Below are 13,532 nucleotides of genomic sequence, written 5' to 3'. Positions count from 1 at the left end.
GTTATCTTAATATGGTGCCTTGTGCCTAAATATTCAGGACCTTTGTTATTTTAACATAAGATTGTACTCACAATAAGTAGATCTTGAAATAATGTGTTTGATCCTACTACAGCTGGACTTTGACAGAAGTTTGAGAATTACTAAAGCATTTCAAAGTACGCTCACCTTAACGCTGTGCTTACACAAAAGTAAGGTACTTATACTTTACTTGAGTATTTCCATTCCTCTTCAACTTAATACTCCAGTACTTTGCAGAGAAATGTTGTTCTATAACACCATAGCTAAAATTGTATATTAAAAAAACTATTTTATTAAATATGTTGTGAAATTTCAATTGTAAAATTGTGAGCTGCAAAACCTAAATAGTGGTTATGCAGTAATAATAATCAAGAATTATCATAACATTAGATTTAGCTGAAAACACTTTTGTCCAAGCAAAATTTGAAATGCATACTTACTTTTATATCACTTCTTTAACTTAATCTTTACATCTTGATACTTAGTCAACTGTTGTTACATCTGATGTTCAACATTGTATCAAAGGAAACTTCTGCAAGACCCTGTTATAGTCATGTTTGTGCTTTTGTGTCCCCCTATTGGCTGATGAGGGGAACAATACAGTGCTTGAAAATGCTTGATGGCTGTAGATCCTCACACAAAAAGCTACAGTAATAGTCATTCAAACGCACAAATTCAAGCAAAAGACATCTGTTATTACCGTCATAACTTTAATTTACATAGATATACAGTTAAATCGACAAAAAAAATGACAACAGAAAAATTGCATTATGATCCGGTCTCCCTGTTGGAGCTCACACGTTCTGCAGGACAGAATACAAGTGATTGGTGAGGTCAAATGAATTGTTGCAGGAGGCCGTGGCTTTCAGGTCGTTCCTCTTTTTTCAGGCAGCCAAGCACTGCATGCCCAAGTTAAAACTCAACAGTTCTTAAACTTTACTTTCATACTTCATCCACAAACGGTGTATTGCCGAGGTGTCCGCTAGCTGCCATGGTCTTCTTGCCATCAACAAATTTTTTCGCAGCCTGTAGAGAGATGAGAAAGATCATTTTAATGTGTGGAAACATTTTGGTAGAAAGAAACAATTCTGCTGCTTTTTCAGGAGGCAACAGCCTTAAAGTAAGAACAAATCTGAAGTTTAATGATTCAGGAGAGAAACTGCAAAAGAACCACTCATCAGTTCTGCAATGCATTTATTTAGGTTAAGGATAAGATGGCTTTAGTTTGAATTTATTTGACCTAATAACATGTTAGTGGTAATTGGTTTAACCTTAATTTTCAGGAATTTGAGGTTGTTCCCACAAATACACCTAACATTGCAACAGGCTGCAATAATCCCAAAAGATCCTTTAAGTATGCTCTCACAAAAACACATATTCACTGAATGCAAGAATTCAATTAATCGTAAATGCCGAGTTAAAGCTATAGCTGTGTATGTGAAAATAACCAGCAGAATGATTTCCAGCAACAGTGATGATAAAAGATTGTCCTATTGTCATGTCTGCAGTGAAAGCACTCACGTTGACCACATCATCCTGGGTGACAGTGTCTATGGCCTGGAGAACAGTATCAGGGAGGTGGTATGCTGCAGTGTTCAGAACCTGAGCACCGATCTCCTCCATCAGGCCCTCAGAGCTTTCTATTGACATCAGGTAATCGGCTTTCACCTGGTTTCTATGCACAGTCAAACACATTCAACACAATCAGAACACATTCAGCACAGCAGTGAAAAGTGTACAATAACATCTGTGTGCGGTATAAAACTGCTTCTTCACAGTGGACTTACTTTGCAGTGGTGATGTCAGCCTCTGACACGTTTCCCTCAGCCACACTTGTCACTTGAGCAATGGCAGCTTTGATAACCTGCACAGAAACATTCAGGGAAATTCAGCTTATGTCACGTTTTTAAATGTATTTGTCTTGGAAGGAGTGTATTGGGTAATCACCTCTCCTGCAGAATGCGCTTGTGCAATGGTATAGACACCAAATAGGCCAGAGTCCGAGTATGAGGCATTGAAGGCTGTGGCCTGTAAGACAACCAGAGGTCATGTGACATTACAAAACAAAGCTCTCTGCATTTAGAAGCAATGCAACAAAGTAATCCTGAGAACAAATTGAATGCCTAATAAAAGTTATATCAATTTTTTTACTTACATCAAAGGGCTGTGTGGTAGCTTTGGCAATACCCTGACACAGTTGGCTAGTGATGTTTGAGCCTCTCTTTACATGTGGACCAGCTCCCAGGATTCTTTGCAGCACGGTGAAGGCATTCGCCTCTGCACTACCCGTCACACCACCCTCACTGGCAATCAGTGCATGGACCAGGTCATCATTGTTTTGCACTCGCAGTTCACCTACGCATGCACATAACACCATCATGAGAATTAAGCGATTTGGAAAGTGTGTGTGGTGCCTTTCAAACACAAGTTTTTACCTCCACGGTACACAGATTTAGCCACAGGCGCACTGGCCCCACTGCGGGTACTCAGGAGACCCTCGCCCACCTGCCTCAGGACAGAGTGCTTCACACCTGGATGCATAAATCAGAGAGTAACGAAATCAATATACAACTGAAGTGGAAAAAAACACACTGTTGTGAAGGGGAAAATGCCACACATTCCCAGGATACAAGCTGCCATATTAGCATGATGTATTATCACACAGGCAAGCCCACACTTGTAGCAACCCACCAATTATTACAAACAGATAGTGTTGGTGTCATCCTTTTCTTTGATTTACCTCTGAGCCTTTGACAGATGCCCAATTTAACAGTTTGGTTAAGTGTAACCAGACACGCACACAAAAGTAAATCAATTGATACCAGACTGATACAACAGCATCAAATGTAAAATGGAGTCTTGATAAGCATAGCGTGATGTGAAAGAAAAAGCTGGTGCAGGGAAGTGATACAGCCATACTAGTAGACACTCACCTAGTCCTACAAGAGCCATCTTGCCAGTGGTGAAATGGTCTTCAACAAAGGACTGCAGCTACAGGGGGAGGAGGAGGAGGAAACAAATGTAAGAGCTATGCAAAATCTAACCCGTTGCAATCGTTCACTCTGAGAAGTCAGTTCCAAGACCATACAATGAACTATTTCCCAATGTAGAGAAACAGAACCAAACAAAGGTGCTACCTGCTTAGAGGAGACATGGCCGACCATGTAGTCAGGGCAGTACAGAGAGTTGGACAGGGCATTTTTATATGCTGCTTCATGCAACTTCTCAATTACACCTGGGGGAGAAAAGGGAAAAGAGACCTGAATTTCAGCCGAGGAAAACAGGACAAAGACCTTAAAATGGGACGTGCCACTCCACTGAGAATCGGCAGCCTGCTCTGTAGCTAAGAGCAGCTCAGTTTATATTTGGGTTCTCTTACAGCACTTGTCAGATGGGTTCAATAACTGTGTGAAAATTATTTCCTCAATGCTGACAGGTTGCTCCTGATACTAACCTATCTGAGGACACTGCTGAGCCAGAGCCTTGTCGAGCTTCACCCTGGATGTCAGGTCGGCGACCTCCCACGGTCGAAACTCCTGAGCTGTGGTCACGTCCACCAAATACTCCAATAATGAATCTCTGGACACACAGATACAAGAGCGGTGAGGACACACTGTGGCATCTGCATGACCTTAAATAAAAAGCACATCAAACTTGAAGATGGGAGCACTTACAGGTGATCTCTCAAACAGTCTGCAGTGTAGACCATGGTCTCTCGTGATGATGTCACACTGCAAGTAAACAAAAGGCAGTTGGTTCAGATTCAGTTACACTGGTATTCTCCAAATTATTTATAGCAGGACAAGCAAGGACAGTCTGTGTAAGCATGCGCAGAGAGCAACCTCACTGACCTCAGGCTGCCCCCCAGTGCTTCCACACCTCGACAGATCTTGAAGGCAGATGCCCCCTTGTTAGTCTACAAAAGGGAAAAAGTAACCATGAAGCTAACTGAACACAATTCAATTTTTTCCCAGAAAGCATTGCACGTTCACAAAGTCATTCACAGGTTACCAGGTTGGCTGCCAGTCGTAGCACATGAGAGAGACCCAGGTTTTCCACAGTCTCATAGCGACTCCCAGCTTTCACAAACACACCCACGCTGCTCAAGGGGGAGTAGTTCTCCAGTGATGCGATCACCAGACCGTTTGGGAGCTTTGACACCTGCAGCAGCAATGAAAATATCCTTGTAAATTAACAGTGTCAATATTCCTGCTACTCGCTCTTCTTTTCTCTGATTAAACTTTTGATTCATTATTACAGTTCAGTCTTGAACAGGAACTCAAATGTAGGAGAGTGCTACCTGGACATTTTGAGGAGGGGGAGCAGCGAGGGATTCAGTCAGAGCTTCACTCCTCCTGGCAGCTGCATAGCAACGTTTCTGTGGGAAGAGATGACAGCCGTGAAAAGCATATCTTTGAAAGTAGTAAAGACATTCGATCGGACAAATCTTAACCTCAAAAATATCAACATGACTTATAACCCTAATGAGTATTTGAGAGATGGCTAGATCTGTAATCCACCACCTACTTCTGTGGGTCACAAGATAAATCAGAGGCATCACCAGGTGACCAACAGGATAGGAAAAATTTCAATTATCCTTATTTTCTTACACAAAATGCTACTTGTTCATATTATGCTCCATTTATCCTTGATTTATATTTACATATGACTTGATTAATTTACCTGATTCAGGTAAAAGAAGGGAAAATAAATCACTGTCTGATAAACCTGGTCAAAACTTAAAGACAAACGGTCTCTGTGCTGTTTTCATGTCACCCAGGACTAAGAGACGAGTGGAGTGGACATATTCCTCTTTATTTAATAGACCAAACAGTGGGGGAAATAATTGGCATTTAAATTTGTTAGGATAAAAACTGTCAATTGCAGCCCCAGTCTTGACTAAAAGGAAATCAATGTTATAGAAAGATATAATTACCTACAATCTAGATAAACATGTTATGTATTAAATAATCATTTTATTACCAACCCTATGTTTCCGAGTTTGACTTTAAATAACCTAAAATAAAATTCTGGTGATATTTAATTTTATTCCATATAACACTGTGTATTCATTTTCATCTGGAACAAACAGCAGACACTAGCCAACCTGTCCTAAATTAACGTGGGGGGGGGTGACCTGAAATAACCCGTGCAAGTTATAACCTTGAAGCAAAGACCACATGTGTGTGTGCCCTGTCAACACAGCCTGAGATCAGTCAAATGTCAGAAAGTCTCCGGATAATGTCCAGGACACTGACACAGAACTGCAGAAGCACAGGATCGGACGTTGACCTTCAGGAGAACCCCACGAAGCTACAAGTGGCTAAGCTAAACAGAAACAAACTCCTGCTTTACATGCACACGTTACCCACACTTGAATCTGACTATCGGTGTAAGTGGATGATACGGGGGTCACTTAACTCAGCTGTAAAAACAAAACATGCGAGCTAGCCTTACGTTGGAAAAGCCGGTGTTAGCTAGCCACCTAGGAAGCTAACTAGCCACCGCGCTAAAAAAAACAGCTAAAAGAGGGTTTATTGTCCAAAACCAGAGAAGTAACCGAGTGAAGTTCCGATCGCGTGTGTCCGGGACACAGCTCGAGCCAAGCGGGGAGAAGAGGGGACTCACGGGAAGACTGTTCAGAGACCGGATTCCTCTCATGGTGCCTGACTCTCTCCTTCAGCCCGGTGCAGAAAGACAAACATGGCGGCGGGCTGACGTCTTACCCACAATCCACCGCACCGCGCAGAGCATCGTTCACCATCTCTGATTTAGCAATTAACATTATTATTATTTGTGGAAAATAGTTTTTTTTACATAATAGGTTCCTAAAAACACAACCGCATATTTCACAAGGAGCTGTGTCACCACCTCTCATCTCTGAAACCTTTGAAGAACTAATTGAAAATGTGTAACTTAATAAACTCAAATGTACAGATTGCCCCTATCTATTTATCTATTGTTTTAAATTTATAGCTGTTATTCGGTGCTTATCTTGTAAAGAATGTTCGAAATATGTTTATATGTTCAATGTCCCTGTCAATAAAGGTTGGGGGGAAAGTTTAATATGACATTTTTAAAAAAATACTTGTTTATCTGTATATTGATAAATGAATCATACCTGTATTTATTATAAACACAAGGGGGCATCTGCTATATCTGAAATGTGTTTGTTTGTAGTGGTAGAAACTGAGTGAGCAATGGGGAAGAATAATAATGATGAAATTCAACGGATGATGTCTATCATGTATTTGATACTGCTGCCCCCTGCTGTTCATATTTAGAAACAGCAACAATTCCTCCAACAAAACAGAGCCGTAGTAATAACACAGGTCAACATTTAATCAGATAAGACCCATACTAAACTAATTCATTAACTTATTCACTAATAACCAATTAATTTAATTAATTGATGAATTCATGGTCAGTGTGTTTGTGAGACAGAGAGAGAGAGCTGTCCTGTTCTTTTTGAAGCCATTTGGTTTAAACTTATAAAACTAAACCATGGATCCTGTGATTGAGTTTGCAGATGTTCACCTGCCCACACAGCACTCGCACCTAGGGGATGTGGGGACATTGTTGTTCAATGGGGGTGGCATCTCCCATCATCCCTCCACAAATTGCTTACTGTATACGTAGAATATTCTAATAACATAACCATGTGCATTACTTAGTGACATATCCTCCAGTGTCTCCGACTGAGGAAGACTATAATGCAAAATGAATGATTGATATTTAAGTAATTTAATCTACAAAAGTTAACAGTTCAGTACTAAACCAAATTATGAAATTTGTTAACACACACACTCGCACAGTGTAAGAATTAAACATCTTTATTAGAACCTAACTCCATTTAAATTCACGACGCACATTACATTACAAAAATATACCTAACAGGTTACAGTTTGTTAAGACAAATACTTTAAAATTTAAACTTGAACTACGGAAACACCGCTCACACAAAAGATGTCTTTCACAGGCAACGTTGGAAATTCCTCACAATTCGATTCTTTGGCTGACAGAGCATCTTTTAATGGAGCAAAACTTTCACTTTCTTTTTTTACTTTCTCATTCCAGCAGCTTGTCACACCCCAATAAATACATCACATAACAATGATACAAAAATACACTATGTTGGCTGGGACCTTCTTCACAGATTTGAGGTGTGCGGACATAAAAACATCATCTCAAACATGTTCACATCACACAGAAAGTGAGTTCCGATTCCTGACCGAGTCGTCCATCTCAGTTACATGAGATCATGTGTGTAAACAACGTTTCCTTTGTCTCCACGCACAAAGGAGGAACCCAAATCAGTGAGGCTCATACCACAAGCCGTCACGACTACATGTTGCCACGAGTAACAGCTCAAACAGCGCTGTGCCAAATCCAGGCATCACTTGTCAGGTTGCTGGTCTCCACAGCTCAGAGCTTTGTAGTGCACTGTCCCCGAACAATGTGCAAATAACCACCAGGAGAGATTCCCCAATGACTTTGTAGTGCTTCAGTTGTCATTTGGCGTCCCGGGAAAGCTGCTCATGTGGATGTCCTTCCTCAGCTGGAGAGAGACACAGCTGAGCCAGCTGCGACTGGTGGGCATCTCCCCGACGATCTCCCAGGTGTCTGTCTCGTCACAGTACCTCTCAATAGTGTCATGATATCTGCATGTAAGAACCATCAGCGTTAAACTTGCCTTTTAAAATTATGTCTCCTGATCTGGTTTCACACAAAGATTTAATGAGAACTTTATTACAAATCAGTCGAGTACTTCTTGTGTGATCCTGCTGAATAAAACATATGCAGATGATAACATAAATAACGGTTCCTTCCTTTGTCTTACTCATACATTCATTCATACACACACTATTTTTAACTACAGGCTACTTTGTTTTTGAAGTCAATAAACATCTCATCACGAAGTCTTGACAATGATATTTCTGGCGCTCTGTCACTGTAGAAAGGTTTTGTCACACAAGCAGCAACAATAGTTCCTGGGGTGTTGTGAAGCACCATCTTTGAAGCAGGTCCTTTTTGGAGACTACTTACTGGTTTTTAAATGCTAATAAGTTCCCTAAATGGTTCCTCTGCTCGACAACCACAAAAATGGATGAAGATTATGTGTATCAGCAGCTTTTCTGAATCGCTCCTCACCTGTCCCAGCCTTCTTCTCCTCCCAGGACGTAGATCTTTCCATCCACCACAGCAGCACCTGGTCGGTAGCGTCGCTCTTTCATGGGGGCGCACATGGTCCACTGGTTGGTCTTGGGATTGTAACACTCCACCTTATCTGTGTTCTCCGTCGAGGCGTGCCATCCACCTGCAAGAAACAAAGAGAGGTTCAACAACAGAAAAGACTATTTGTTGACCAGTGAGAAAATAAGAATAAGACTAATGGCTGAAACATACATGAATATTACCTATAACATAGATCTTTCCTTTGAGTGTGCAGGCTGCTGAACCAGAGCGAGCGATCTGCATCGGTGTGACCTCTGTCCACACTGAGGTTTTAGGGTTGTACACCTGGGCGAGATCTGTGCCGTCACCGTCCTCAAGAACTGCCCCACCTACCAGGACACAGGGAGACATGGATAAATAAAAAATAAAAAGGACAAGGTCCAGAATAACCTACATGTGTAGAGCCTTCATTTCCTACCAGTAACATAGAGCAGTCCGTCCAGGGCCACCACAGCAGGACTTGTGACGGCCATCTTGACAGACTCTGTGAACTGCCAGGAGTTGGTGTGGGGGTTGTAGCACTCGACCGAGTCCAGACGCGACCGCCCCTCCCAACCTCCCACTGCATACACAAAGCCGTCCAGCATCACCAGGCCTGAGAGGAGAGAGATACTTAAAGGGTCTGTGTGTAGAATTTGGTGACATCTAGTGGTGAGGTTGCACGTTGCAGCTGAATACCCCTCACCTCACCCTCACAAACATGAAAGAGAACCTGTGGTTCCGCCTTCAGGTGTCATAAAAACTCAGCCAGCGTGAGGGGAGCCGCTCCCGATGTAAATATAAAGTACTTAAATATTAAGGATATCTATGGATAGAGAGCAGCAAATTAAAATTGATGCTGTTTTTGCACCCACACTGCAGGCACTCAAACCAAAGGGAAAGGAGGAGGTTTTGAAGTGAAACTAAAACATGACTATTAAATGCTCTGAGTTGCAGGAAAAGAACAAGATCAGTCATCCTAACCTAACTCAGATCGAGCTACATTCATGGGGGCCATCTCCATCCAGGAGTCGAAGCAGGGGTCATAGCGCCACATCTCTCTGCTGGCTGAGCCGTCAGGAAACTCCCCTCCTGCCAAATACAGGGTTGAGTCTGTAGAAGAGGATGGAGAAGTGGGAGTGGGTGGAGAGAAACACGTCACCCGTCATGTGCACTACATCCAGGCTTGGTTTCTCATTTGAGAGGAGACACAGTATGGAGTTAATTATCCTCTAAACTAAATTTGACAGCGCCTTTCCCCTCACCTGACACAACCAGCCCGTGTTTGCTCACGGCAAAGGGCAGACAGGCCAGATTCTTCCACTGATTGGTCACTGGATCGAAGCTCTCGACGCTGCGCAGCACCACCTTGTCGTCCTCCCCGCCGACTGTCACTATCACTTCAGCGGTCCCTGTTACCATGGCAACAGAGGGAGAGGAACAGAGAGGAGTGAGCCGAGGCAGAGGCTTGTAGGATACAACGTAGAGGGGTGTTGGACCCGCGACTAATGATTAACGATTTCATCTGAACACCATTAATCGATTGGTCTAAAAAAATTTCAGGAAAAGTTAAAAACCGACAGATAATAATTTTTCACATAAAAAAAACCCAAACCAGGGAATTTTTTGTCTTTTTATTAAAAAGATTAATAACATTTAATAAAATGTCTAAATAGTCAGATTATTTAATTGATTAAGCACCTAGTAGAGTGTAGGAGTAGAAACCAGGTGTAACAACCCATGCATAGTAATGAGTGAGACCTAAATGTGACTGAAAAGTGAGTGTTTCCATTCATCGTGCAGGTGTGACCATGTTCACCTGTGGATCTGCGTGGTCTCGCCCGAGGGCAATACAGCTCTCCACGGCGGTCCTTCAGCAGCAGGTAGTCCTTGGCCTCGGAGATGAGCGTCTGGCAGGCCTGGTTCTCCTTCACCACATCCTGAGACTCGATCACGTCGTGCAGGTAGTAGGGGCTGATGAGAGGCAGGCGGATATGCTCGAGGACCTTCGAGGGACGAATGAAAGGAGAGAAATCTGATCGACTCAGACAGCTCATCTCAGTCACTGCCACAGCGCCTCTCTGCCACATACTGTATCTTTACCAGGGAAGGCAAAATACAAGAAGCCCAGCTCGTGTAAGCTCGAGTGAATCTGACCTTTTCGAAGCTCTGTTTGCGAGAAGGGCATTTATTCAGCCACGACATGGCGGCCTCAAACACCATCTCCTCTTTGGGCACATTGAGGTGGTCACTGCCAACGATCTCTGTCAGTTTGTCCACACACAGAGACAGGAACTCCTCCTGGGGTGGAAGATTTAGAAGATGATTAGTTTAGTAAAGTGTAAGTAGCAACTTAGTCAACTGACACACACACACACACACACACACACACACACACACACACACACACACACACACACACACACACACACACACACACACACACACACACACACACACACACACACACACAATCAGTCTGTCAGCAGTTAAACTAGTCTGACAGGTATATTATCTCTGGTAAACCTTTTCACAAATGAAATCCACAACACTGACAGGTTCAGTTCTCCTGCTCAGGTACTGGTGGCTCATTTTCACCTCCAGCAGTGGTTGTGTTTTCATCGCCGTTTATTTGACTGTCGGCAGGATTATGCAAAAACTGCTGAACTGATTTTCTTAAAATTACGTGGAGGGGAGGGGTATGGGCCAAGGAAAAGACCCTTAACTTTGAGAGTAAGTCAGATTTAAGTGTTGGATTCAGGTAGTTTTTTTGACATTGTGAGATATGGCATTTTTCAATATTTAGGGGAATATATCAAGAATTTTTTTTGATTTATTTATTAGATTTTAATGAAAATAAATATGGATATGACGATGGAGGTTTGCTCTTTGAATCAAGACAGGTGACCAAATAACACGATAAACACTGTAGCAAACCCAAAGCTCATAGTGCTACTTTATTTATTCAACTAAAAAAAATACTCCATCTAGTGTACATTACCACAATATAAATGATATGGGAATAAAAAATTAACTATGATTTAAGATTTGATCAACCTTTAAATGGAGTACATTTCTCATTAGCTCCACACGGCAGCGTGTGGGAGTCAGCGCTGACAGTCTAGAATGAAAATAAAAGGTCTCCGTCAGCCTCTCACCTGTTGATAGACACTGTTGAAGTGCTCAAGGATGTAGTCCATGCTGCGTTTCTCCAGCACTTTACAGGAATGGGCCTCGGCGAAGCAGTGGATCCCCACACAGTTCATCTCGTCCATCTGACGCTCCATAAAACGACAGCAGGCCTCTCTCACGGCCATCACGTCCAGCAGGTTGGCTGCTGCCAGCAGAGCCTGAAGCACAGTGATGCTTAGCACTCGTGTTGTTTAGGAAGGAGAGAGGCGAGGTGACAGTGGAGGCCCTACCTGCACATTTGCTTTGGAGATGTAGACCTCTGACGTGTAGGCGTAGCTCACCAGCATCCCGATCATCTGAGGTTCTACTCCATTGATGGCAACCCGCTCCTGTTTAGACTCGATCAGGTCAGTGGAAAACATTGCCTGAGGGGGAAACGCGCACAATTCACGTGATTTTCTTAGCATGTAAACATGGACCTGGAGTCTTTGTGCCTGTCCCTGGCAAGACTGTGAGGGAGGCTGTGTTTACCTGTTATTACATGTCTGAATAGAAAACTCTGTAGACCGGCTTAAGACTGTACAGAGCTCAGCTGCCAGGCTTTTAAAGTAAACCAGTTGGAACGCATCACCCTGGTTCCAGAAATGATTTTAAGGTTATTTTTAATAACTTACAAGGCTCTTAATGGCCTTACTCCTAGGTATATTGCAAACCTTTCAGCCCTGTAAAACCCAGCTGACATTTTGAGATCCTCTGGCAGGGACCCTTTATCTGTTCCAGATTCTTGGCTGAAGACTTCTGAGACAGAGCTTTTGAAATAGGAGCCCTGAGGCTGTGGGACACCCTGCTGAGGAAATACGGCAGGCTGAGTCAGCTTCCTTTGAATCAAACTTTCAAACATATTTTTATCATAAGATAAATAAAAGCTAATAAAATATTAACTCATCCCCACTTTCCTTGGTTTTTAACCAATTTTAGTTTTGATTATTTGTATGGGTGGTCATGCTTAAAGGTTCAGTGTGTAGAGTTTAGTGACATCTAGAGGTGAAGTTGCATGTTGCAGCTGAATACCCCTCACCTCACCCTCCCCTTCCAAACATCAAGGAGAACCTGTGGCAGCCTTCAGTTGTCATAAAAAACGTGAAAAAGGTGTTTAGTTTGTCAAGTTTGTAGAGAGGACCCCCTCCAGGTGTAAATACAAAAGGTTCCATTCTAGGGTAAAGAAAACAACAATACGTACAATTTAGATGAAACACACTAGTTAAAACACCACTAGGATTTTTGTATATTCAGTCTCTGCTAATAGATCCCTTTCACCTGAACCTCACACGCTGGACCTTTAATTTGCTGTCTCTTATGAGTGCGTTCTAAAGTTCTGATTGTGTTTTTTTGATTTGTGAAGCTTAGTTTTGATAGGTGCTGTATGTATAAAAGGTGTCATCAGTCTTATCACCTGGAAATAGGAGCTGAAAGAGGCCAGCACAATGCGATGGCAGGGGAACTCCTGTCCGCCACAGCACAGGGTCACATCGCAGAAGGCGTTGTTGAGCCGCAGGCTGTTGAGGCCCTGGAGGACGGTGCTGGGGTGCCGGGCCTCCACGAACAGGTAGTCCTCGCTGCTCAGGGGGGCCGGGGTGGCGGGGCCGTAGTCCTCCGTCAACCCAAAGGTGAGGTTCATCGCGGAGGGGGACGGCAAACCGGCGTTGACGGTGATGTCCGCCATATCTCACTGTCACTGCGAGTCCAAACACACACAGAGTCAGCGAGAACACGTTGGGCACGAGCCGGGGTGTTCGAATCCCGAGTAACTCACCTCTGTTTTATAAAGACATGAGGGGGAAGTCGCAGGAGAAGCAGCGACGCGCAGAGAGAGAGTCCGAGATTCGACCATTAGCCCACTAATGAGGCTTAGCTCAGGTGGAGCAGCTCGGCGGCGCTGACGAGCCACAGCACCGAGGAGAACAAACACGACGCGGGCACAGGTGACGGGGAAAAGTCGCGGCAGCTTCCACACGCACACGTGATTCCTGTTACAAACGATCGTGACCACAACACTGAAGAAACACTCCCGCGGTGATGAGCTACACACACAGGAAGTCCCTCCCACCACCGTAGATAACTCCCTCCCTCACACTTCCGGGTTCTCTCCAGTTGCTAAGGTAAAAGAG

At 43.4% G+C, this 13,532-nt stretch overlaps 2 protein-coding genes across 3 annotated transcripts; both read right to left on the bottom strand.

The window, feature by feature from the left end:
- Window positions 1–709: 709 nt before the first annotated feature.
- On the bottom strand, window positions 710–5,768 carry LOC118123807 (cytochrome b-c1 complex subunit 2, mitochondrial). Its single transcript, XM_035181419.2, has 14 exons — window positions 5,647–5,768; window positions 4,319–4,396; window positions 4,030–4,179; window positions 3,870–3,934; window positions 3,693–3,749; window positions 3,473–3,597; window positions 3,156–3,253; window positions 2,952–3,009; window positions 2,454–2,549; window positions 2,174–2,373; window positions 1,966–2,046; window positions 1,806–1,882; window positions 1,540–1,693; window positions 710–1,044 (listed from the first exon to the last, which is right to left on the bottom strand). The coding sequence occupies exons 1-14, from the start codon at window positions 5,677–5,679 to the stop codon at window positions 961–963; spliced, it is 1,356 nt and encodes a 451-aa protein (XP_035037310.2). The 5' UTR covers window positions 5,680–5,768; the 3' UTR covers window positions 710–960.
- A 1,067-nt stretch (window positions 5,769–6,835) lies between these two features.
- On the bottom strand, window positions 6,836–13,487 carry si:ch211-256e16.3 (kelch-like protein 20). 2 transcript variants are annotated; one of them, XM_035179604.2, is made up of 12 exons: window positions 13,178–13,485; window positions 12,818–13,099; window positions 11,655–11,789; window positions 11,391–11,582; window positions 10,390–10,533; window positions 10,052–10,238; window positions 9,498–9,644; window positions 9,217–9,345; window positions 8,672–8,848; window positions 8,436–8,582; window positions 8,170–8,335; window positions 6,836–7,679 (listed from the first exon to the last, which is right to left on the bottom strand). In XM_035179604.2, exons 2-12 carry the CDS (start codon window positions 13,085–13,087, stop codon window positions 7,523–7,525), a joined length of 1,851 nt encoding a protein of 616 aa, XP_035035495.1. In that variant the 5' UTR covers window positions 13,088–13,099; window positions 13,178–13,485; the 3' UTR covers window positions 6,836–7,522. The 2 variants fall into 2 exon arrangements, 1 of the variants encoding a protein (XP_035035495.1); XR_004698508.1 differs by having other exon boundaries at window positions 7,543–7,679; window positions 8,425–8,582; window positions 13,178–13,487.
- Window positions 13,488–13,532: the final 45 nt, after the last annotated feature.

This window comes from Hippoglossus stenolepis, chromosome 16 (assembly GCF_022539355.2).
Source record: "Hippoglossus stenolepis isolate QCI-W04-F060 chromosome 16, HSTE1.2, whole genome shotgun sequence".
Classification (NCBI taxonomy): domain Eukaryota; kingdom Metazoa; phylum Chordata; class Actinopteri; order Pleuronectiformes; family Pleuronectidae; genus Hippoglossus; species Hippoglossus stenolepis.
The sequence above is the reverse complement of the archived record's forward strand: the minus strand, read 5'-3'. Positions and strand labels throughout refer to the sequence as shown.

Excerpts from the sequence above, each read along its gene's own strand:
- LOC118123807 (XM_035181419.2), bottom strand. The coding sequence starts at position 5,679 with ATGAGAGGAATCCGGTCTCTGAACAGTCTTCCC. Across the intron at positions 3,254-3,472 it reads TCAGCAGTGTCCTCAGATAG|GTGTAATTGAGAAGTTGCAT; the intron begins GTTAGTATCAGG and ends TTTCTCCCCCAG. Across the intron at positions 1,694-1,805 it reads GCTGACATCACCACTGCAAA|AAACCAGGTGAAAGCCGATT; the intron begins GTAAGTCCACTG and ends GACTGTGCATAG.
- si:ch211-256e16.3 (XM_035179604.2), bottom strand. The coding sequence starts at position 13,087 with ATGGCGGACATCACCGTCAACGCCGGTTTGCCGTCCCCCTCCGCGATG. Across the intron at positions 9,645-10,051 it reads GAGACCACGCAGATCCACAG|GGACCGCTGAAGTGATAGTG; the intron begins GTGAACATGGTC and ends CCATGGTAACAG. Across the intron at positions 8,849-9,216 it reads TGTAGCTCGATCTGAGTTAG|GCCTGGTGATGCTGGACGGC; the intron begins GTTAGGATGACT and ends CTCTCCTCTCAG.